This window comes from Zootoca vivipara, chromosome 12 (assembly GCF_965207765.1).
Source record: "Zootoca vivipara chromosome 12, rZooViv2.hap1.1, whole genome shotgun sequence".
Lineage (NCBI taxonomy): Eukaryota > Metazoa > Chordata > Lepidosauria > Squamata > Lacertidae > Zootoca > Zootoca vivipara.
In genome coordinates, this window is record NC_142595.1 from 26,691,591 (window position 1) to 26,717,334 (window position 25,744).

At 45.2% G+C, this 25,744-nt stretch overlaps 1 protein-coding gene across 2 annotated transcripts; it reads right to left on the reverse strand.

Moving 5' to 3' along the window:
* Positions 1–1,238: 1,238 nt before the first annotated feature.
* On the reverse strand, positions 1,239–23,754 carry RUNDC3A (RUN domain containing 3A). 2 transcript variants are annotated; one of them, XM_035134859.3, is made up of 11 exons: positions 23,595–23,754; positions 17,626–17,750; positions 16,068–16,201; positions 12,635–12,720; positions 11,738–11,827; positions 8,359–8,439; positions 6,334–6,499; positions 5,372–5,529; positions 3,318–3,455; positions 3,103–3,209; positions 1,239–1,686 (listed from the first exon to the last, which is right to left on the reverse strand). In XM_035134859.3, the coding sequence occupies exons 1-11, from the start codon at positions 23,699–23,701 to the stop codon at positions 1,544–1,546; spliced, it is 1,335 nt and encodes a 444-aa protein (XP_034990750.1). In that variant the 5' UTR covers positions 23,702–23,754; the 3' UTR covers positions 1,239–1,543. The 2 variants fall into 2 exon arrangements, with proteins under 2 accessions (XP_034990750.1, XP_034990749.1); XM_035134858.3 differs by having other exon boundaries at positions 3,318–3,482.
* Between the last annotated feature and the right edge of the window lie 1,990 nt (positions 23,755–25,744).

The following is a 25,744-nucleotide window of genomic DNA, read 5'->3' on the forward strand; positions in this document are numbered from 1 at the left end:
CATATTAAAAGCAGGCTCAGACATTTTTCTTCAGCACCTGTTGTAGTTTGCTACAGGCCTGCTGTATTAGATGCACAAAAATGGTTGGTTGGTTCTTCAGATCCTGACTTTGAATTTAGCACTGTCGTTGCATGGGCTCAGGCTGCAACCCAGCGCGCCCACAGGAACAAACCTTAATTGAATTTGGTGCGGCTTATTTCTCATTTCAGTATGCTTCCAGTTGCACACACGCATTGTAACTCAGAAAGTCCCCAATTTAAATCTCATCTTAACTGTTATTCAGTGGCCCAAGACAAGCCATTGTTCTCTAATCCCATCTGCAATGCAGAGATAATACTGCCTTACTTTACCTTATAGTATAGTGCCATTGTAGGAATAAGGGAATAATATAGGTGAAGAGCTTTACAGCTGAACCGTACGGCATGAATGTAAAAATTAATTTCCCCAAGCCACTTTTTTTAAAAAAAGACCTAAGGATGTTTGCAGAAGAAAGATGTGCATCGGAAAAGAGACTTCAACAGACTTTGTCCCACTTTACTGCCAGCTCCTTAAATCTGTTTTAATTCTTGCCCATTAATTCTACAGCTTCCCCAGCTGCTGGTCTATAACAGTTTTTCAGCCGTGGTGAGTGAAGTCATCACATACCGGAGCATTCCTAAGTCTGCTTTGTCAAAACTCTGGTAGGGGAAGAGGCCAATTGTGCCTTGAGTACCACACATCAAATACCCGATGTGTAAACCGGCCCTTTTCCGCCTTCCAAGACTGTCCCTGAAGTAAAAAAAGAAAACATCCACTGGGATAGCAACATGCAGGAAAAACAGAGGAAGTAGATTCCGCAGCAGTCTGGTAGGGTTGAAGACGGAAGAGGCTTCCTGAATCGCAAAAGAAACCCAGAAATCTGGAGGCAACTTGAAATCCACTACCACCCATTGCAGGAAGGTAGCATGTTTGTTGCTGCAATTGCATGCTGAGTCACAGGGAAGATGGGAAACTCAACATCCGCCTGCCCGACAGCTTACTTCTCACACACACTTCCACAGAGCCTCCTGTTGTCGAACAGGGAGGAAACAGACAGGGTCCTCAACAACATCACCTCGACGCTGTGCACGTTTTCACTACCGAGAATGCGCCATGGATTTCAACCTGTGTAGCTGTCTTCTGTCTCTCCCCCCCGTTCAGCAGCAATAATTTAGAGGACTTTTAAGCGTTCTCCCCCGGAGACAGCTACCTTCTAGCAATCTCAATCATATATATAATATATATATTACACATAATATACACAGCATCATTTTACAAAAGTGCCTTGGGCAGGCAATCCTTCCTGCTTCCAACAAGTGTGCAGCCTTTTCTTCCCCATTTTAAATCCTGGGCAGGGAAAAGATTTAAGGGGGAAAGTCTTTGCGTTTAAAGAAGTGTCCCGTTGAGGACGTGGGCTCATTACCCTACTGTAACATCAGGCTCAATAGCCAAGTCAAAGGGACTCGATTCTCGTTCCCCGCCACAGGCATTTCTTGTGGTTTGTAGGGATAGCCGTCTTGATGTCTCAGCTGGGGCTGTGGGCAGGGCTGGGTTCAATGCTGTCGCTCACCAGGCACTCGTTGGATTTTAGGCTGGCTAAGGACTTGGAACTAGGCAGGGAGGCCAAAGAGCCACAGAGGCCCAGCATTGATGGAGTCGGGTCCTTTCCTGCAGAGAAAAGGAAGGAGACAAGGCTTCAGCAGGATCTTAAATGATCATGGATATTTTTTTAAGGCAATGGAACTGGGGTGGGGCTTAATCTGAAAAATGAAGACCACCCTAAATCAAATTTAAAAATGGCTGCCACTGTCCGTACCTGCTTCAATTTTTCTCTCTTGGGAAAATTTGTGGGGTTTTTTTTTAATTGATACTTATTCAGTGATATACAGAAATATATACCCATTTATATTTTTATAATATATTTAGATAAACAGCTACTTAAAGATAGCAAATTCAGAAGGAAGAAAATACAAGAAAAGGAAAAAATTAAAGAGGGAGAAAGCAAGAGGAAAGTAAAAGGGGGGGGACTAAAGAAAGATAAAAGGACTTTCTGCTCTCTGCAGCTGCATATGACACTTAATTCTTTAAGATCCAACCATTCTATCTTCCATAAACCAGTATTCTGTCAATCTTCAAATCCAGATATTACAAGCTCAATTTCTCTTTCATGCAAAAAGTCCATAAGAAATTTCCGATCCCTTAACAAATGTTACTAATGATTTTTCTCTAATTAAACATGTTAGCTTAGCCGTCTCAGCAAAGCCCAATAACGTTATCAGCCATTCTTCTGTAGTGTCTTTAAGAAAGACAATTTCAACCCCAATCTTCTGCATGGTGGGAGAGGGGCTTCACACAAACCCCTCGGAACGCTGGAAGAACATGCAAAGGGATCCCAGGGGCTAGCCCTATGCATTGTTAGGTTTCCCTGACATCTATGCCTTCAGCAGACATAGTTCTACACCTATGCAGATAGAGATTAATGCATGGAGGAACCCATGGGGGTGGGACCCCTTCCAGCATCTTGCTTAAAACATGAATATTAGGGTGGATGGTGGCAGCACCCATAATGCGCTGCACAAATTGTTTCTGCTGCTAGAAGTTCAGCTCTTAAATGGCAATTCAACAGCTGATGGTTTCCAATCTTTGGGTAGGGGAGATGTGCAACTTGAGAAATAGGAGGTACACATCATTATCTTCCCACCCAAAATAATTTAGCGTGTGTTTGTAAGAATTAAGAACTACATGTCCCAAAAGAAGCTGGTGTAGCACAGTGGTGAGGATCGCCCATGATGTTCACTGGGTCATCTTGGACCAGGCACTATTGCAACCTCACATAGTTCTTGCAGAGGAAGGCAACTGTGTACATTGACTTCCTCTCCTTGGAGGGTAGATGGTTCTGCCCTGGGAGATAGGAAACAGCAGCACAAAGAGAGTGCCTCCGAGCCTGCGCAAACAAGCCCCTTCCCTCGCCAGAACCCACATGATGAATTTGGAAGGAAAAGAACCAGTAGAGAAGCATCCAGGCAAGCTTAAGCCCTGGCACTCGTTTCCAGACCAAGCAGTGATTTTTCTCAAACCTCTTACCCAGTGGCCCCCAAGGTTCTCCTTCAAGCTTCCCTTCGCCCATCCTTTGGGAATCCGAGCTCAGGCTGATCTCTGCTGACAGCTGGTCTGTGCTCATGAAACTGTGCCTGATGGGAAGAGAGAACGAGAAAGCAGGGTGGGGTCACCTACATCAAGAGACCTAAGAACTTCCAGCCCCTTTTCACCTCCAGATCTTTTCCTACACACGCTCTTACCTTCTGTACATTTTGGCTTCGGAGCGACTTTCGTTGCCATTCAGAGTCCCCAAAGAGGGCCACTGGTTCACCAAGGGCGCTGCCATTTCCTTGGACAGTTGAGTGAACTGGCTGTTATCCGATGGGATCAGGCCCGTCCTGGGGGCAGAGCGGGAGGAGGGAAGTCTGGTCAAGGAGGAGGGAATGCAACCTGTCAGCTCAAAGCAAAAGAACTAGGGTGCATTACTGTGTGTTGTCCTCCCTCTTAATTCAGTGCAGGCCAAGGGCAGACTTGTTTTCTGCTATAATTCCCTTGGTCTGCTGGTGTATATTAAATGTACAAAGCAATTAGGTATACCTGGGGTTCCTTAACGGCTAAGACTTCGCTGTGTTATGCAATCCTGAGTAGACAAAGCAATTAGGTATACCTAGGGTTCCTTAACGGCTAAGACTTCGCTGTGTTATGCAATCCTGAGTAGACAAAGCAATTAGGTATACCTAGGGTTCCTTAACGGCTAAGACTTTGCTGCGTTATGCAATCCTGAGTAGGCGGTTGCAAGCATAAAGAAGTGTCTTGCGGGATCAGATCTGGTCCACTAATTTTTGTAAGAAGCCCAGCACCAGAAACAAGGCAGGTGTCTATGGGTGAGGGAAATGCATGTGGTGCTGTGAGTTAAACCACAGAGCCTAGAGCTTGCCAATCAGAAGGTCGGCGGTTCGAATCCCTGTGACGGGGTGAGCTCCCGTTGCTCGGTCCCAGCTCCTGCCAACCTAGCAGTTCGAAAGCACGTCAAAGTGCAAGTAGATAAATAGGTACCGCTACAGCGGGAAGGTAAACGGTGTTTCTGTGTGCTGCTCTGGTTTGCCAGAAGCGGCTTAGTCATGCTGGCCACATGACCTGGAAGCTGTACGTCGGCTCCCTCGGCCAATAATGCGAGATGAGCACCGCAACCCCAGAGTCGGACACGACTGGACCTAATGGTCAGGGGTCCCTTTACCTTTTCTATGGGTGGGACCACTGTCTGCCTCCCCCTGTAGTAAAACGTCCTAGCTCATAATCTTCAGTGAAAATGAAATCCCAGTTCTGATTTCTTGATGTGAATCTAGTCATTTCAGATGTTCTTTAATTCTATCCACAAAGGGGAGATAGGGACACCTGTACAGCTCTCATCCCACATTGAAAGGGAAGACCTAAAAGGGTATTGTAAGCAAGTTTTGCTGAATGTACTTACTGACATCCTCCTTCAGAGCCTTCTGCTCAGCTGAGGGGGGGGGGGGTGCAGTAAATGTCCACATGTAAAAGTTCAAGAATCACTGAAGAGGGCTAATGTGTCTTTAGATAGCATTATTGTTCAGGATTAGGATCTTTAGCATCACATAATATTTTCAGTTACTCAGTTAAGGACTTAAGAAGTAAAGAAGTCTGGCCACTGTTTTCTGCAAGAGAAATATTTCCCCTTCTAAAATGTTCCCCCACCCCACCCTGCCATTTTTGAAATTGAACTGGAAAATGAAATTGAAACCTCTGATCTCAAAGGGACAAAATGTTTTCCCATCATATTGATTTATTTCCAGTAAGGGGAAAGGGGAAATCTGTGTCCTCTACCCCAACCCAACTCCAGCTCAACATTTCAGGAGCCGACATTCCAAATTATGCAAGATTCTGAAGATTAATTCCAGATCCAGTTGCAAAATAGATGCTCTGAACTCAAAGAAGTTCGAACAGCGGGGGTCAGAGAAGATTGATTCTACAAACCTTTTAGGACATTTGCTAAAAAGTAATGTGAGAAATCATGATTTCTTATTTGTTGTTTGGAATCCTTTTAAAATGACGGACATCCACTGACCCAAGAGGCTTTCCAACAGGCCTCCCCCCAACATGGGGCAAAATGGTAGGTTCAATGGGCACAAGCCACCCATCTATGGTGGGAAATTGAAGGGGAGGAGAAGAAGAGTGGGGCAGGAAGCTGCAGAAATGCATTCCCTTTCAGTGGGGGCTTGGCTGGGGGCACTGGAACAGCACACCCACACGCCCAGTATGGGGGCAGGACAGTGCAAAAGTTGGATCTACTTACAGCTGTTCCTGCAGCTCCAAGATGACCCCCTCCAGCTCCCGTTTCTCTAGCTGATTCTGCACCTTCACCTCCTCCAGCCTCAATTGCAGGCGTTTGTTCTCTGCCTCTAGGTCCTTCAGCTGTGACTCTCTCAGCCGAACCAGCTCCTCCAGATAGCCCTTAGACACAAAATGTGTGGAGCAGAAGATAAGTGGATTACTTACAAAAGAGAAAGGTTAACCTGGTGAAGCAAACTGCCCTGTAAAAGTTCACCGTATAAGCAAGAACAAAGGTGTGGTTATGTACTAGACCAGGGCTTCCCAAACTTGGGTCTCCAGCTGTTTTTGGACTACAACTCCCATCATCCCTAGCTAGCAGGACCAGCGGTCAGGTATGATGGGAATTGTAGTCCAAAAACAGCTGGAGACCCAAGTTGGGTTCCATCTAACTAGTACTGCTAGATGGAGATCACCTGATCACAGTTATTCATGATCGGATATCATGTTTAGATTAATGGGAAATTAATAGCCCATTCTTCCGACCAAAAGTTCCCAGAATGGGTTACAACAAATTGAATCAACAGTAAAAGCAGCATAAAGCCCCATCACCCTCAGCCTCAACTTTCAAGTATCTAGGATGACAGAAATTGTTGTGCAACAATATCTGAATGCCACAGGTTCCCTACCCCTGGGTTAAGAGCATCAAACTAGAAGTGGGAAGACCCGGGTTCGAATTTGTGCCAATGAGCCATCCCTGACCCCCCCACCCCAATGCAAATACTATATGCAGAGGAAGGATTTGCCTCAGGACCACTGGATGGGATGAAATTATTTGATTTCCTTTCCACATCTGCTCTATTCCCGCTCATTTTCATCCCCCTGAGCTGATACAATTTGCAATTGCAAAATCTGCCAGCAAAGATGCCTTTAATGCCATTGCGGTTTGGTCCTCCGAATCCTGTGCAGCACTTGAGGTCCAAGTACCTTTTGTGCGTAGACAATGCGGAACTTCTGCTCCATCTTCCGCCATTTGTTGTACCAGCTGTCTTCGGCCGTCACTAGCGGTAAGTAGGGGTGGTCAGGGGAGCTGTCTTCACTTGTACTGCTCTCCAAGCTGCGCCTGTCCTCCTCGTCACTTAGGTAGTCATAGCTGCTTACAAAGATTAAGATGCCGGTTGCATTGAAAGGAACTGAAGTAGGAAGCATATTTGCTTGTTTAATGGTCAGACAGAGCTGTTCTATTTGAATGGTTTGGGGAATCCCCCCCCCAAAAAAAACCTGTCATATATGATGCCAGGTGTGGAGTAGGTGGCCAAAGCAGGGTTGCAAGCCAAACAGGGAGGCCTGGCAGCCCGAATTGGGGCTGCAGGCTGGAGGTAAAAGACACCTTTCCAGACTGCCCAGGGGTGGCCCAAAACATTTTGCTGCCTGAGGTAAAGGATATGACAGCCCCTCCCTTTCCTATCCCATTCCCTGTACGAAAGCTGACAAGACTGGAAGCAGAATGTTACTTTAACGCTAGCAATGGGTTAGTGTCCTTTACCACACCAAGCTGGCTTAGGGGTACAGGGCAGGTTGTGGGACAAACACAGCTCTGTCTACTCCCTGCTCCTCAGCATCTGCTGCCTGAGGTGGTTGCGACACACTCTGCCTAATGTTAGGGCTAGTCCTGCAGCCATAGGTAAAGGTAAAGGGACCCCTGACCATTAGGTCCAGTCGTGACCGACTCTGGGGTTGCGCGCTCATCTTGCATTATTGGCCGAGGGAGCCGGCGTATAGCTTCCAGGTCATGTGGCCAGCATGACAAAGCCGCTTCTGGCAAACCAGAGCAGCACATGGAAACGCCGTTTACCTTCCCGCTGTAGCGGTTCCTATTTATCTACTTGCATTTTGACATGCTTTCGAACTGCTAGGTTGGCAGGAGCTGGGACCGAGCAACGGGAGCTCACCCAGTCACAGGGATTCGAACCGCCAACCTTCTGATCAGCAAGCCCTAGGCTCAGTGGTTTAACCACAGCGCCACCTGGGTCCCTGCAGCCATAGCAGCTTGAAATAGTAAACTCTTAAAGTAGGACAGAGTGGGTTGTATCACTCTACAGGTAGGCCATACCATTTTTGGATGCTCCTCCACATTAAAAACAAACCAAAAACGTCATTCGGTGGGGGGGGGGAGGTTGGACTAGCACAATTCCCTCTCTTATTCTGCTAGTTTTCTTTTTTTTCTTCTTTCAAATATATTTATTATTTTTCATAACAAACAAAGACACAAAAGCAGACAAAAGACAAAAAAGACAAAATACAAAAAACTAAAAAAAAGTCAAAAATTCCAAAACTTCAACTTATATCTGTTCTAATATTGGTGATTTCCTCATGTCCCTTCCCACTGCATTATATTGTATATCCTCTTTAGTAATTTCTAAATCTTATTCTTATACCTTATTTACCATATAACTATTCTTTTTCTAATCTTATCTTATATCATAACACAAAATCTCACACTTATTGCTTATTTGTAACTACACCTCAATATCAATATTTATCTAAACATTTTTTTATTTCTACAACCTCCTTGTACCTCCTAAACTTCCTTATTCTGCTAGTTTTCTATTTGTGAAGAGGTTTTGTTTTGTTTTATGTTGGGGAAACATTCAAAAGCGCCGTTGCCCAACCTGCAGTCCAAAGTGGTTGAATTAGTTCTGCCACCTTCGAATTCTACCACAACATTCTCACTACACTATCCTATAACGTGTAAACTCAGGATCATTCTGAATCACCCTCACTTTTGACACATGAGATGTCTGTTTTTACCGCCCACCTTATTTTTCTGTTTGTAAGATGCTTTAAACATATTAGTGGCATTGCATTTTATTGGCAACAAGCTGAAAACTACGCAAATGCTGAATCCTTTGTTCAGAACAACATGTTCAAGGCACCCTCTAATGTCATCTTTCTTGGCCTGGGCCCTGAACTTCACACTCAAAGGCTGTCTACAGAAGCAGTAGTCCTTACCTCTGGGTAAACTTCAGGTATGGAGTGTAGTCAATAACCACAGGCGTCTTGCCATCCATGATTTCCCCTTTCAAGCAGAAACTGCAAAACGTGATCACAACAGGAAGGAATGCAAAGGAAAGCAAGTTATCAAAAGCTATCTCAACACACCTGTCTTTTGGAACACTCAGATGGCTTAGGATCGAATAACAATTTTCATACCATGTACAAACAACTAAGTGGCACCTTATAAAAAAACAACCTTGCAGCACCTTAAAGACGAAAAATGCTGCATTTCTTTCATGACTACATAAATCTTCATGAGAAGGCTGTGGCTCAAGATGGTCACATAACTTTAAGCTACTCTTTAAGGCCTTTTTCCACTCTTTTTTTTACTAAACAACAGCAACCTTTGAACACACTGAGACTTCAAAAGCATTGTGCTCCCAAGGGGATGCAACCTCATCCCAAATGAAGACTGTGGAAAGCTTATAAACATAGTTATTAGCCCAATCTAGGTCTGACGTCTGAGCTGTCAATTGAAATTGACATGACAGGAAGCAGGAACGTGGGAAGTAAGACTCAGAAATTTATGAGCAGGCGGTCAGAAGGCAGCAAGCTTTCTTTCCAATTCAGATGAATGAGGAATACTTTTGTGGATGACTTGAAAGAAGCCTTGTCCCTGATTAATCAAACTCTAGAACAGGCATCCCCAAACTTCGGCCCTCCAGATGTTTTGGACTACAATTCCCATCTTCCCCGACCACTGGTCCGGATAGCTAGGGATCATGGGAGTTGTAGGCCAAAACACCTGGAGGGCCGCAGTTTGGGGATGCCTGCTCTAGAATATATTCATGCCCAAATGCAAGAGGTTGCCAAAACAGCCAATAAGCATGGACGTGGAGGAAATTGGAAATGGAAGAAAAGGAAAATTTGGGGCACTGGGCTAATATTTGGTGCAAGGGATTCCCAAATTGGTGGAAGATCCAGCAACCTTTATATTACAGTGGTTCAAAGATCTCTGGACAGATTAGGAGCTTTCCTCAGGTGACTTTTTTGGGATGTAAAGCAGGAGCAGTCAAGCCACAACAGTTCCTAGAGTGACCACATGGAGGGACACCTAACCAGGTCAGCAGCAAACTTCCTGCCACTGATCTGGGATGCGCTTCCTCTACATGTAATTGAGATAGGCGTTACCTGGCCAGGTAAAGTCACCGGCCAGCGGTCATTTCACTTTCTTTCGATTTGGATTCCAAGCAAGCAACATCTAAGGAAGAGAGCCAAGGGAACAATGAATCTGCTTTCCCCTATGGAGCAGATTCAGCATGTAAATACTTTTATCTAAGCTAGTCTGCCCCTTGAGTTGTGCTGTATCTCAGGAAGTCTGTAAGTAAACTATTTTCATACTTTTAATGAGCACTGTGTCATGTATTTTCTTTTAAGAGGAATAAAGGGGGGAAATACCAGGAAACATATATATTATTATTCTATAGGCTTCAGCAAGCCTGAGCAACCGTTTTTGCTGTGCATAAAAGGGGAATGAAAACTCTGCTAATTTCTGAGCTCGTTAACACAAGCTGGGATAGGATATATTAAACAATATCTCCTCATCCACATTCCTGAACATTCCCACAACTTTAACACATCTACAGAACCGCCAAACTGGCAGGAATCCCAGAGACCTCATAGTGAGAGATGCTATTACTGTTGTATAAAAGAAAAAGTGCACCTAGTTTTGCACAACCTGTGTATGATCAAGTATCAAGGCATGCCAGTTTGGTGTAAACCAGGGGGGATAGCACAGCAAGGAGGCTGAGTAACAAGATTGTTCAACATAGTATGACTTCTACCAGTGTTGGATAATTAATAATAATAATAATAGTTTATTTGTACCCTGCCCATCTGGCTGAGTTTCCCCAGCCACTCTGGGCAGCTCCCAATCGAGTAATAAATTAAAATGCTGTTTCTAAAAGTTGAGAGATTGGATATGGCAACCAATAGAGCAAGAACTGCTGCTCTTTTGAAAGCTTACAAACCGGATGTCGAATTTCTGCAGGAAACACGTCAGAGAAAGCAGAACACAGAAATATTATAAAGCAGACGCTGCTGGGCAAATACTGTAATCCAATGCCTACATTTCTTCTAAAACTAGAAGAGTGGCAATAATATTAGCTAAGAGTCACCGGCTGGTAGAGACTGATATATGCAGTGATCTGAGAGGCTGTTATGTGTCTGTTAAAGAGGCACTGGAGGGCAAAGCAGATTTATGATGCAATCGCTTTTCCAGCTGGGCTTGGGCGAACGATTCATGAATGTAACTTAGCACACTTAATAAAAGACAACAGCAAAAGTGAGAGCAAATGTTTTGGGCTCAGTTCTTTGGTTTTTGTTTAATCTAAGCAGAGGTGCGAGGCGGGAGTGCCCTCTATCTTGTTTGTTTCATTTTTGTAGTAGAAACCGTGGCCAAAGTCATATGAAGTAATCTTAAGACAGAGGGCTTTATAGAGGGCAAGAAGAATAGATATGTTATTAACATGTTCACGGATGGTGTTTTACTGATGCTTAACAACCCAAAGGAAGCCTTTCCTGAAATTCAGGGAATGTAATTTGTCTTCATGGAGGCAGCTGGCTTGGAAGTAGACTACTGTACTCCGAGTCCTCGGTACCAAGTGAGGAGACCCCTCTAGAGGAACAGTTACTGCTGCAGGTGCAATTTGGATTGCGATTGCAACCTCGTAGCATCAAACATTTGGGAATAACAATCCCAAAAGGTTTACATCGGCTGAAGAAGCAGAATGTTGAGATGCTACTCGAGGACTGTAGTAAAGACATGGATCGATGGCAAAAACTTAATTTCGCTCAGCTAGGCAGGAAAGCCACAATTATTATGACTCTCCTCCCTAAGGCTTATTTTCCTCTTTCAAGCACTTCCAATTTGCCTAGAAAAAGGAATGATTGGGAAATGGCAAACATACATTTATTAACACTGGTAAGCGATCTAGACTTACTTATTCCAGATCTTGAGAAGATAAAGTGTCGGGAGTACTGAGCCTTCACCTTTATTATGAAACCTGACAAATCAGGCAGTTAATACCTCAAATAAAAGTTGACCCTGAACTGGATTGGGTCTCAATAGAGCTTGGGCATAATTATAAAGATTATTGAGCCCTACAGTTCAGAAGATTGCTTCTGAACATGTACAGAGTACCAATTCTCCTTCCACAAGAGACAAAGCCCCAGCTGGGGTGGGGTAACACAAGAAACCGTGGGAACTAAGTGCCAGAAACATAACACAAGTTAAGTCAGCATTCCTTAGTGCATATGGTGTCCCGTCCCCCCAATAGACATAACAATGTAAGAAATGCCTCTTAAAGCAATAGCATTTAGGACAAATGAATACCTGAAGTCTATGGCACTGAGCCCTATCAGCATCCCTGTGAGAACAGTTGATTCCTCTCTCAGCATGATTGCCCCGTCATCATAAAATCTCCTGTAGGGAGGGGGAGAGAGACAGTCTTTTCATTAAACTGGGGGGTGTGGAGGTGTAGGGGAAGAGAGTGGAGCTGTTTTCTCTTCAGCTATGTGACTTCCTCAATTCTGCTACCGCAAGCACTTTTCACAAAAACGTGGGATTATCCGTTGCTAAACTCTTGGGAATAGGACCATAGTGGGCACCATCAACTCTGTGTACACTCTCTGTGAGGAAATGGGTGAATTCCCCAATACAGATCATTTGTTTAATTCATAGCATTTATATACTGCTCAATTGAAAAAAGGAAAAAAAGAAAACACACTAAAGCGGTTTACAGAAAAGAGGCCAGAATCTATCATTGAGATCTTGTTGTATGAATTAAATGAATGAGCCCTGCATCTCTCTCTTCTTTATTAGAAAATAATAATAATAATAATAATAATAATAATAATAATAATTTATTTATATCCCACCCATTTGGCTGGGTTTCCCTAGCCACTCTGGGTGGCTTCCGACAAAATATTAAAATACAATAGTCTATTAAACATTTAAAGCTTCCCTAAACAAAAGAAAAGGGACTATCAATACATGTGTGTGTTTGGGGGGGTCGGGGAAGGGTGTATAGATACAGATTACATTATAATCGCCTCTTCCAGGAGGCTGAGTATATTGGACTTTGTTTTAAGGTCTTGAAAGTGCAATTTTAGTGCTTCAAAAATCTACAAAGCAGAGTTGGCAGAGTGGGAAAGGAAAAGAATGTGAGCAGGTGAGAAGGAATGCCTTATACCCCAAAAGTGCTTTGATACAAGTCCCAGAGATGCCCACCTGGTGGTTCTGGTGTCCCGCAGGGCTGTGGTGATGTACTCGGACATGCGCTTCTCCATCAGTGCCACTCGGATCCATGCCCGGCCCTAAAACAGGAAGTTTGTTAAAATAGGAGGGAACTGCATCTGATTTGCATGGCTGTTTCTAATACATTAGGTTGTATTCAGCTAAGTTCTACTCAGATCCATCAAAATAAATGAACCTGAATTAGTCATGTCCATTAACTTTGCCCAAGAGGTAGTATTGAATGCCACACATTGTGACCAACTCAAGTAAACTTAACAAAAATGACCTGAATTGGGCCTATAGTTGGTTCAACATGGATCCGCATGGACAGCTTTGGGGGGAAATCTTAGAAAGTCAGGTTACCGTTAACCAACTTCAAACAATGCTGCTTCATAATAGATGGGTTGTGAGGAGTCTTTGTGTGCTTCCATTCCTGGTTTGGCGAGTGCTGGATCCTTGAGTTAATCACAATCCATATCTATATAGCCTAATAATATACTGTCATTTATTCATTTTTACAAAAAAACAAACACTATGCTTTGAGGAGTTTCTCCCTAAAACAGTTTCGATCCAAATTGGGGAGGGAAAAAACACACCATCTAGCTGCATTTTAATGTGTGAACACAGCCTTTGTCTCTTACTCAGACAGTTCCCTCTAAAACTGCCACCCTAAGCTTCCTTGCATGGGAGTCAGTCCTACTGAAATCAATGGGGCTCACTTCTAGGTAAACATGGACTGAACGGACAGGATTAGACTGCGTTCCAAAATGTTCCGCTTTGACTTTCCATCCTTATCACCATAGTGGTCAAGGATGCCTTGGTTCAGACCAAAAGTCGTTAAGCATGAGAACACACACCATCCGATACTAACACCCATCATAATCAAATATTTCATTGCCAGCCTTAATGGTTGCTCTTTCATATTCTCTAGGTCAGTAAATCATAAACTGCGTGCTATATGTGCAATAAATAAAATAATTAAAGGCTGCTGTGGGCAGCAAGTACCCACCCACAGTCAAGGCTTGTGCATCATTGCATCACTTGCATTATTTATCGACTGCTCTGGCCTTGTTTCCTTCCAATCAGCCTTGACAACACTCAGATTGCTCTGCTAACTCTAGATCACTGCAAAGGGATAATAATTCAATCACACCCATCGTAGAGACTCCCGAATTGTCCACTCTCAGAGGAGGCTGCCCATTAGGCATCTCTGGTTGAGTCACTGCTCTGCGTGAGTCTCTTTCCAGTCATATCAAGATCAGTTATTCCTACAAATGATAGTTAGTTGAGTCCCACTCTGGTTTGGCAATTCTTGCCTCGTTGCTTGTAAGAAAAGTGTGCCACCAATCTTAATTGAGAAAAGAAATATGCTTCAGCTGTTAGAAGTTTGTGATCTACTGTTCTACACATTCTTCATGAAATAGATGAATTAAATTTGATAGGGTTGAGCTCTGTATATATGCAGGCAACATTGTTCTAATAAATTCTGAGCCAGATAAGTCACTACTGGATGTGATAAAAAAACGAATTATTTTTAAGGTAGCAGATTACAAGATTAATGTTAATAAAACAAAATTGTTATCCTTTCTTTTCTCCTGAAGTAAGCTGCTTAATATCAAATCTCAAACTAATCTGGTATTCATGAAAAACAACAGCAGCTTAATATGAGGGAATTGTATTTACTAAGCATAGAATTCGGGTCTCACAAATCACTTAGCCCACTCTGCTAATGTAGTAGATCCTAATAAATTTACTTTCGAGAAGCTGGGGGCATGGGCGTACCCAGCACGGGGCACGGGGGCAGCTGCCCCCCGAAGCTAAAAAGGGAGAGCACAGCACAACAGGCAGGGACGCTGCCAACTGTGCTCCGCCTCAGCCTGCTCGGCTGAAGCGAAACGGCAGCAGCGGCAGCAAAGCTGCCTCCGTCGAGGGAAACCTGGACCTGGGCTAACTTCAGCCCACACTCCTTCAAGCACAGCGAGCACAGCACAGAAAGTGCTGCCCCACAATGCTCCGCGGTATGCAAATGAGGTGCCATGGAGCATTGTGGGGCAGCACTTTCTGTGCTGTGCTTGCTGTGACTTGAAGGAGTGTGGACTAAAGTTAGCCCGGGTCCAGTTTTCCCTCGACGGAGGCAGCTTCACTGCTGCTGCCTCGTTTTAGTCACCGCTGCCGGTAAAGGAGCGGGCGAGGCAGAAGCGCAAGCGTGGGTGGCTCCGTCTGCCCGGCCCCCTCCCCTCTGGGGGGCGTGGATGTTGACCACGCCTCCTGGGGGGGATCCCGGCCATGTCATTGCCAGCCAATCGGGTGGCTGGGGGTGGGGGGCGTGGCTGGTGTGCCCCCCCTAATTTTGATCCTGGGTACGCCCATGGCTGGGGGGGAAAACTGCTTAGGGGAAATTGGTAAAATTGCTTTAATGGTGTGGTGTGGATGTGACACAATGATAAAAAGAAATATACGTTGACAGTTTACAAAATATTAATGATTCAAAACAGAATATGAAGAAATGACAGCTTCTAATTATCACATGTATATCTGTGTTGAATCAAAGGTCCTGGAAGCTCTTTCTATCAAGGAAGTTGCAGAGTAAAGTCTGAAGAATATGAAGCATTTTGAAGAGTTTTGGATCTTCGAAAGGGAATGATGTAACTGGTTGTAAACTGCTGTTGTAAACCAAATAACTATCAATTTATACACCTGTGTAAACTGATTAAGTACGCTTCCAAGCACATTTCAAGGTGTTGGTGCTGACCTTTAAAGCCCTAAATGGCCTCAGCCCAGTATACCTGAAGGAGCATCTCCACCCCCATCATTCAGCCCAGATACTGAGGTCCAGCTTCGAGGGCCTTCTGGCAGTTCCCTCACTGCGAGATGTGAGGTTACAAGGAACCGGGCAGAGGGCCTTTTCTGTGGTGGCATCTGCCCTGTGGAATGCCCTCCCTGTGGAACACCCTCCCATCAGATGTCAAGGAAATAAACAACTATCAGACTTTTAGAAGACATCTGAAGGCAGCCCTGTTTAGGGAACTTTTTAATGCCTGATGTTTTATTGTGCGTTTAATTCTGTTGGGAGCCACCCAGAGTGGCTGGGGGAAATTATTATTATTATTATTATTATTATTATTATTATTATTATTATTATTATTATCCTGGACAAAGCTATTTTCCCTTCCTTTTTATTGGTGTATCTCTGTCCTAAGTTAGTCATCCTAGAAATGTGAAATGGAAATAAGTTGCTAATGTGGGGTTTGTTTGTTTGTTTGTTTGTTTGTTTGGTGTGTGTGTTTGTAGGAGCATGGCAATAACCATTTTGGAAAAGGGATTCCCTTTCTGCATTATTTCAGTGGTTCCCCGTGAGCATTCAGCAGCACAGCGGCAAGGGAAGGGTGAGCAACAGGGCTTGCCTCAGTCAATGAGGGCTTCTGACCTTGGCTCTAGAGGTGCTGATGTTCTCCATGTTCTCAATGCTACTGACACAGTTATTCGGGACTTTGCTACAGGCCAGGCGGATGTAATCCCAGAAGCCACGTTGCCCATCGGAGCTGAACCAGCTGACAGGACCTGAGGAGGAGGCAAGGAAGACAGGATGTAAACAGTAGAACTACTGCCTATCTATCACCCACCTGCTCTGGATACACCTGATAGCACTAGCCAAACAACCAAAAAATTATAATTCAAGGGCATAAAAGCCTTGCTCAATCTTCTTTCTCAAGCCCTTCTTTTGCATCAGCTCAGGGATAAGGAATATCTGGGCATTCAGATGTTGCTGGACTACAATTCCCATCATCCCCTATGCTGGGTGGGGCAGACAGGATCTGGAGTCCACCACCATCTGGAGGAGCACAGGTCTTCCACCCCTTCTCTGAATGATAGACCTAGAGGCAAGTGTGCTTGGTGAGGCTCTGCCACACACTTCGGAACTCCAGACTGCTAACTATTGCAGTATCAGATGTCTGCCTAGGAGAATGGTTCTGGTAAACACAGTGGTTAAGAACACAAGCTATGAACTGGGAGGAAGAAACCTAACTAAACTTTCAGCTTAGCCATTGAAGTCACTGCTTGGCCTTTGACAAGCCACTATCTCTGGGTCTCAGGCTCAGGCCTTCAGTCTGGAACAGGGGGATAATAATACAGGCACACGTCACAGGGTTGCAGTAAGAACTGCCAAAGCTAGACCAGAAGCAAGTGCACTTGGTCAGCCAGCCAGCGTTTGGAGAAAGCACTAGGATTAATTAAAGGGATTTCCCCGCACTTATCGCACGACAGCCAGGAAATGCACTTATCTGGGCCAAACTAGATGAAATGCTGCTCATGCAGTTGACAATCCCATGAATGGCTCCCAAAAAGTGAATTGGGGGTGGGGATCCTGATCAGGTCCCCTGCACCATATTTTGCACCGGGGAAGGAGGTCCAGTTGGAGTGAATGGGAGCTGCCTACCCTCCCCGAGGCAAACAATAGGCATAGATTGTCCAGATCAGGGCTGCAGTGGAGGGCAGGGAATGGGTGAAAGTCTCCCAGCCTTCATACCAGGGTCCCCATCAGGATTGGCCCACTGCATCTGCAGTGTACTTTGTGAATGCCATTTATGCAATTTGCTGAATGTGTGCATGGTATCGCTTCCAGCTTAGCCCTCAGTCAAACCTGCAATGCTGTCGTCTCCCTGCACTGCAACACACGATGCAATATTTGTTCAACCCCCATATACATTGCATAGCAGGTGTGGGGGGGAGGGACCTCTGCCCTCCAGAAGCTGCTGAACTACAACTCCCATCAGACCCAGCAAACATGGCCAATGGCTGGGGATGATGGGAGCTGGAGTTCAGCAACAACTCTTGGCAGGCCAAAGGTCCCCCACACCTGCTGTGTAGCAATAGTGCTGAAAATGAGGACAATAAAACTAAGAACAGGAGAGAGAGAGAGAGAGAGAGAGAGAGAGAGAGAGAGAGAGAGAGAGAGAGAGAGCACCCATCAATGCAAACCCTACCATGATCCCCCTTGAAGCGATGGCTGAGGATGTGTTCTAGAATAGCAGCGAAGTTCACAAACTCCTCTGATGAGTCATCAATGGGTTCTATGGTATATTTCTCCAGCAATGTTTTCACGGAGAATCTACAGTGGGAGGCCAAGAAAGCAAAACAAAACACCATTACCAGGTTTGAGTATGAAGTGTATGGGGAGAAAGAGGAACCCAGCTTTTAAGAAGGGCTTTTCCCCTCCCTAGCTTATTCTTGACCGGTCCCTGACAAATGGTCTTCTCTTCCATCCTCATCCCCAGAATAGAAAAAGCCTTTGATAGATTTCATTCAAACCAGAAATTACTATCAGAATGCTGGGTCTCGGCTCTGGAAAATGTGAAGTGGCTTCCAGACATAAGCAGAATGCCTTCATTTCCTTATTGGACACACACGGGCTGCCCCTCCCAAACATCTGGGATCGGAGCCAGCTTTCTCTGATCACAAGGTATGGCTTTCAGGAAAGTCAAAGCCTCAGCTCTCTTTTGTTTCTCTCTCTTCAGTTCACCACTGGTGATACGGTATCAGTGGCAATATAGTCTCTTCTCTATTTGCACAGCACCAAGTCCATGGTTCTTAAACTCTCTCCCTTCAGGGAGCCCTTTACATATCGCCTGGCCTGCTAAAGGATCTCAGAGCATCGGCCACAGAATCCTTGCTGCCACAGAGGAAAGTGGGACATGTTGGCTTACATTCATTGATTGTAGCCCTGATATGAACATCCCGAGTCATAGGATGGCTAGATTGGCCTCTACTAGAGCCAGGGCCTTTTCAGTACTGGCCCCAACCTGGTGGAACGCTCTTTCCCAGGAGACCAGGGCCCTGCGGGATTTGTCATCTTTCCGCAGGGCCTGCAAGACAGAGCTGTTCCGCCTGGCCTTTGGGTTAGACTCAGCCTGACCCCTGTGTTTTCCTCCCTCATGGCTTGGATTTATGGACTACTTGAAATGAGGCTGCACTTTAAATTTTAATACTGTATTTTAATCTGTATTTTAATTAATTGTTTTTATGTTTTATTGTAATTCTGTTGGTGTCAGCCGCCCTGAGCCCGGTTTTTGACTGGGGAGGGCGGGGTATAAATAAAATTTATTATTATTATTATTATTATTATTATTATTATTATTATTATTATATCAGCACAAGGGTTTCTCTTTGGACAGCAGAATGTTCTTCCCCTCTCCTCCTTCATTAAACAGTCCTGTTTTGCTTTGAATCCAGCAACATTGAATGAGATCTTCTTATCCACGACCTAATGGTGGCTGCATATGCCTACTAGGTCTACCTAGGGTGGTTGTGTGTCCTACCTTACAAGAGAACAGTCCTCTGTTTTGAAGATCCTTTTATGTAAAGGACTGCTCAGCCTAAGTCAAGTTTAGAGGAGGAGGAGGAGGAGGAGGAGGAGGAGGAGGAGGAGGAGGAGGAGGAGGAGGCAGAGCGAGGGCTTTGAAGCTGCCTATCAACAAAGAGCCCACCTAGACAGCAGACTTATCAGGAACATACTGGTAGATCACCTGGACAGTCTTCCCCACCATTGTGAGAGGCATGGCATTTCAATTTAAAGTGCAGGAATGATTTATAAATTTGCACATATACATATAAATTAGCCTATGCAAATATTATGCAAATTAGCACCCTCTCCCATCCTCTGCTGCTTCTTTACCCCCTGCTCCCCCACAGGCACACTGGCTGCAAAGAATAGAGGTGATTTTGGAAAACAATGAATCCAAAGCCCTGTGCAACTCTCTTGTTTTCCTTCCTGCTCTATCTCTTTCTAACTCAGTGCTGATTCCCCCCCCCCTTTGCAGGCAGGTTAGCATGGATCGTACTCTTGACGCCCACAATGCCAGCTGTCCCAGGGGCTGCTTGAAGCTAAGGTTTGTCAGCAAAAGGCAAATGGATGGAAGGAGAAAGGGATTTAGATGCAGGCGCTGATATCCAAGCTCTGAGATGGATCCTATGCTGTTTGAGGCTTGTCAGTTAAAACCTCAATGATGCAGATGCCACAATGCTGACTTGTTGTGTGCTCTTGATCACAGGCCAATAGGACTATGGGGTGAATCAGCACAAGGCTCAGAGAGCTGGATAGCAAGCGGCAGACTTTGGGGTCTCAAATTTCAGCGGCACCCTTTGTGACACCAAAGTTTGGCGCCTCCTGCCTCTTGCCTTCCATTCTACCGGTTGCACTCCCTTCAGTGTATTTTTACCCCTACCATCTACTATCCAGGGTTCCCAGATTCTTTTTCATGCAAGATTTGTGGCAGTATGCACAGTGAAAAGCATACCCTCCAACATTTCTCTAATGAAAATAGGGATGTCCTATTCAACAACACAATTTTCTTAGTTATACCCTGCCCATCTTCCCCAGCCACCTCAAGTGGTTTCCAACTTATATAATAACATAATAGAGCATTAAACATTTTTTTTTAAAAAAAAACCTTCCCTATACAGGGCTGCCTTCAGATGTCTTCTAAAGGTTGTACAGTTACTTATCTCCTTGGCTCAGGGGTCGCACAACTCCATACCTTCCAACATTTCTCTGCTGAAAATCCAGCAACAGTTAGTCATTCTTACTGAAAACAATGGCATGTGACTTAGGCCCCATCCGCAGTATTATACCACTTTAAACAGTCAAGGCTTCCCCCAAGGAATCCTGGGAACTGTAGTTTGTTAAGGGTGCTGAGACTTGTTAGGAGAACCTTTTCCCCTCGCAGAGCTACAATACTCAGCGTGGCCCAACAGGCAATTCCTCTTCCCTGGGAACTTGGGGAACTTAGCCTTTGGGAACCTGGGGAACTGTGAGGGGGAAAGGGTCTCCTAACAACTCTCAGCGCCTTTAACAGGCCACAGTTTCCATGATTCTTTGGGGGGTGAAGACATGCTTAAAGTGGTTGGATACTGCTTTGAGGATATAGTGCAGACAGGAACTAAGGATATAGTGCAGACAGGAACTAACTAAAAAATAACTTTTGTTGTATTGTGCCCAGAGACTACATTTCTGGCAGTTGCTGGTGATGAATCCATCCTGTAAACAAGTCCCTTTAAAACAATTTGTTGTGATTTTTTTCAGGGAAAAGGAAAACCAGAAGCTGGTCCACTAGAAGATGGGAGGAAATATTGATGGAGAAACCTAAATAAATTCAAGGTTCTACATGTGCCTTTCCTCTGAAGTGCACTTTTGACCCTGGTTTTCCTGCACAGCATTCTTAAAATGGAATATAGGTCTCTCACACACACACAAAAATCCAAAAACAAACAGTTAATGGTGTAATCCTGTGCACACATACCTGGGAGTAAGCTCCACCAAACACATGGGATCTACTTCAAGGAAACATGCATAGGATTGCACTGTAGATGTCATTTTCACTGGAAGATAGGAAGCTCCCTTATGACAAATCAGATAACTGGTTCATCTGACTCAGTACTGTCAGCACTGACTGACAGCTGACCTTCAGGGTTTCAGGTGGGCCTTCATCCCACCGCTATCTGGAGATGCTGGGGATTGAGTTTAGGGATCTTCTGCATGCAGGCTTGATGCTCTGCCACTGAGCTCTAGCTCTTCCTGTTTACTTCTGTTGTACTGTTTAATACCCACCTATGCTGGCAAAGCTTGCACCACACAGGAAAATGTGGACTCACAAATGCTGTTGGGAACATGGCAAAGGCATGTAAAAAACTGGACCCACCATCAAACAAATATGTAAAAAATGTTTATTATATCTATTTAAATATCTTGATCTCCTTTTTCTTTCCAATTTGTAATGTTTTGGAATAATAGTACTGTAATTAAAAATGGAGAGTTTTTGAATATTCTTCATCAAAATCATCTCCTCTATGTTCTTTCTCTGCTTCATTCTTTAGGCACTTTATAAATTAACCATACAAGCCATGGCTAATGTAAATAAATAAATAAAAACTTCCTTTTGCTTGCTTTGTGTGCCAAGTTCAGCCGAAGCCTATACAATTACTTGCATTTTGAGAAAGTGTGTGAATATTTTTTCTTTCATGATATTGTAAGTACTGTATTAAGCATCCATGGTTCTATTCTCTCTCTCTCTCTCTCTCTCTCTCTCTCTCTCTCTCTCTCTCTCTCTCTCTCTCTCTCTCTCTCTGCAACCCCGAAACTATGTACTCCCAGTTGTGTAAAGAAGATGAGCCACCTTCTTCCTTGATCAATTCAGCTTCCCTTTCCCATACCTTTTCCAATTCTGCTGTATGTTTCTTCTGGTAAGGCCAATTAGACTAGGGGACCAATTAAAATTTCCAACTTCTCCTTGAAAAGATGTTGGGCAAGGCAGAGAGGCAGAACTTCCTTTGTTGAGGAATACAAATAGCACAGCAACCCATTGTTCCCGGCCCTCTTGTTGGATATACGATACATGATGCCAGTGCCAGTAAACCAAATTCTGACCAATTTTCAAGCGGTGACACTCCACATTTTCCCTTACTTCTCTGCCAAACAGCTCTCCCCGAGTTCATGGTGAGGCCCAAGTTATGTATTCCAGCCTGCTACAATAGGCCTATTAAATCTTCCCCTTCCTTTTCTTTCCCCCCACATTGTTTTAAAAAAAATTCTTGGCAAACCTAGATTGACAAAAAGCCTGCCTTTCCACCTAAAATGGGGACCCCTTCTCCTAGCTTCATCAGTGCTCGTCTGAGTTTGAGACACAGGGTGGGAAGCTGGCAGTCCTGGTACAACAACAGGCTGATGTCTCTGCACCAACCTGGTGCTCACCAGATGTTTTAGACCACAGCTCCCGATCAACTCCCGGCCAGCACAGCTGTAGTACAAAAACCACCTGGAAGGCACCAGGCTGGCGGAAGCTTTCCTGCACCTGGCTCAATGCCTTTTGTTGGGAAAAGGCCCGTTGCTAAGGCAGCCACCTCCTGTATTCCACCCTCCCCCCCTTTCTGCTGCTCATAAGATGCTCCACAGTGACATCACTTCCCACTTCTCATATCTCCCCAACCAGGGTGCCTGCATTCATCTTTGCACACCACAGAGCTCTTTCTTTTCCTTGAGGAAGAGAGGAAGTTAAGTAGGAAGAGGGCCCTGCCCCAACGCCTTCTCTGCCCTACTTCTTTTCTCTTTGTGGCATTCCTATCACCCTCACCTCCCCTCACCCTGAAGGACAACAACAACATGCAGAGGGGCTGCAGGCAGCAACCTCTCACTCTTTTCCCTCCTGCCTCCCAGAATTTTCCATCTTCATTTGGTCATCTGAGCAGCACTTCCAAGCACCAGCCAGCGAGTTGCCTACTGGGTGTAGGTCCCATAGAGATATATAGCTAGCAACTGAGGAGGATTCTTCCCCTAGTGTGGAAGAACCTCCTACATGGCCAGATTCCCCCACCATCCCCATAAAGGACACATTTCTGAAAACCAGGCCTACCCTACCAAACTGAACAAACACCCCAACGTTTGCTCCTCATCTTTCCTTGTTGACAAATTGATTCTGGAAACACAACAGACCCTCTTGCGCCGATTCCTCCATTGCCTTTGGCCTATGTGCCCGTCCATTTCTTACTATTGGCTTCCCTCGTTCCACTCATTTCTCACCCACCCTTGAATTCCACAACCCCTGGTTTATTTCCCTTCCTTGCATTATTTTTCCCCTTTAATTTTTTTTTATAAAAAAAATAAGCTCCCCACACCTTCCCCAAGGATATTGCTGTCCTCTGTTGTCACACTGCCTGCCTGAAGCTGTACTGATCATCTCGAGCACCATTTCCAGACGGGCTAACAATTCTCTTAGACATAATATGCCAATAATATGAGGTTTCGTTTCTGTTGTTGTTGGGAAGCCATCCACCTTCACGGAACACTTCCACCTCATCCCCTCGCCTAGCCTCCTTGCCACCCTCTCCATCTTAGGGGACGCAGGATGGTCTTTTCCACCTCCACCCTCGCCCGCCTCCCCTGGCAACCCAAGGCGCTCCTTACCTGCAGACGGTGATCAGGTTTTTCCTCTCCACGGCGATGTTTCTGGAAGAGGCTTTCTTCGAAGACAGCCCTAGCGCCATGGTCGACTGGAGGCAGTTCGGTTCCATCCAGGGGAGAGACGCTCTGGGTCCTCCGGGTGGCGCCCCCTCCTCTTCCTCCTCCTCCCCCTCCTCCCCACCCCCTCCCCTCCCCCTGCCTCTCCTCCCTGCCCTCCCCCAGAAGACGAGGCGTTGGGTCAGCCTTCTCCAGGATCGGATAGCACGGAAGTATCGCCCGCCTCTCTCTCGTCCTAAAATTAGCTCCAGCCCCCTGCTTGGAGGGCGAGAGCGAACAGCGAAAGATGGGAGGATGGCCGGGAGGAGCTCTCCTTGGTCCTGATGGAAAACAGGCGCCTCCTCCTCCCGATAGGAAGCCAGCCCCTCTCGCCAATGACGTGATGGGCGGATGAGAGGGAGAGGGTAGCAGCCGGCAAGGGAAGGGAAGGGAAGAAGGGAAAGGAGGAAGACAGCATCGGAGGAGAGGAGGACCTCATGCCGCCTGGAACAGGGAGAGGAAAGTCTGCCTTCGAGGCATCCCACTCTCTCCCCTGCTCACTGTTTCCAGCACGGTGCTTTATGCAGACACAGCTCATCCATTCCCTACAACAGCCCTGTGAGGTTGCCTTTTAAAAAAAGAGGAAAATGGCCCTGTCAGAACGGAACACAAAGACCCTGATCCCCACCCCACGGTGTCTTGATGCCTGAGGCAAATGTGTGTGTACACACACACATTCACGCACATATAGAATCATAGACTTGGAAGAGTCATGAGGGTCATCTAGTCCAACCCCCTGCAATGCAGTAATCTTCTTGCCCAACGTGGTCACAAGCCTGAGATTAAGAATCTCGTGCTCTGCCAACTGAGCTATCTATCCACATAGATATACGCTTTCCTCACCGTGATTAACATAAGGGCATGCACCTTACAACCTGTCAGAAAGCTGTCCCGTAAAAGTCCAACTGGAAATGGGAAAGGTACAAGAAAATGGTGTTTATTATTAGTTCAAAATGAGTAACTTTCCAGGAGTTACATCTGCCTGTCTCCCATTCTGCTGTTTTTACTGGCACCCAAGCCCGCTGTCTGAGGTAGCCACTTTGCCTCAACTCAGTGCCTCTGACTAAAGTGAAAAATGGCCTCTTGCCCAGGGGCTATTAATGAAATGGAGGAGGGGCATGGATTTTGTTTATTTAATACATTTATAGCCAAGGAGCTGAAAGCAGCATACTTGGCTCTCACCTGCCCGTTTTATCTTCACAACAACTCTGTGAGGTAGATTACTAGGCAGAGAGATCATGACTGGCCCAAGACTACCCTGGTTGTGTAGGAATTTAAATCCTGGCCTCCTAGGTTGTATTCTGACACTCTTAACCATTTCGCCACAATAGCTCTCTGGGTTGCTTGCTTTTGCCAGATTCATATTAGTTTAAATTGTCTAGACCAGGGGTTCCCAACAAAATTTTCTCGAGGACCCCTCATCGAGCCGCTATTGTGACAAGGACCCCCATTAATTCCTAATCCTAAAATTAAAAAGTGAGAGCCAAATTAAGAGTCTTTTTATATTTTATATTTATACGTTTTTTACAGTTACAACAGAGTACTTCATCAGTATACAGTTAGTTTTAATTTTCAGTTCTTAATGAGATGAACCACTTTTTAACCAACGATCCATTTTTAACTACGCGAACTGTAGCTTCCGCGAAAAACAACGCTTTGTTTACAAACACTACTGTTTTGCAAAGAGGCAGCACGCGCCAGGGAGGAGGGAGGGGAATGGAGAAGACAGGGTACCTGCGCAGTAGCGCACAAATGAAGCCGACGCGCGCAAAGCATCTTGGGGAGGTGAGCGTTAGTAGAATGTGCACGCTGCCTCTTTGCAAAACAGTAGTGTTTGTAAAGCGCCACCTAACGGCATACAGCAGAACTACTGCCTCTATCTAATTCTAGTTTTGCGCTAGACTCTGCTCATGCAGGAAGCGGCCAAAACAAAAAATCTGTTATCATACGAAATATATTTAATATATTTTTTATTCTAATAGCATCTTGCGGACCCCTCTGGCATAGCTCGCGGACCCCTGGGGGTCCCTGGACCACCTGTTGGGAACCACTGGTCT

Excerpts from the sequence above, each read along its gene's own strand:
- RUNDC3A (XM_035134858.3), bottom strand. The coding sequence starts at position 23,701 with ATGGAACCGAACTGCCTCCAGTCGACCATGGCGCTAGGGCTGTCTTCG. Across the intron at positions 3,483-5,371 it reads TTGGAGCTGCAGGAACAGCT|ACTTCCCTCCTCCCGCTCTG; the intron begins GTAAGTAGATCC and ends CTCCTTGACCAG. Across the intron at positions 1,687-3,102 it reads AGAACCTTGGGGGCCACTGG|GAAAGGACCCGACTCCATCA; the intron begins GTAAGAGGTTTG and ends TTTTCTCTGCAG.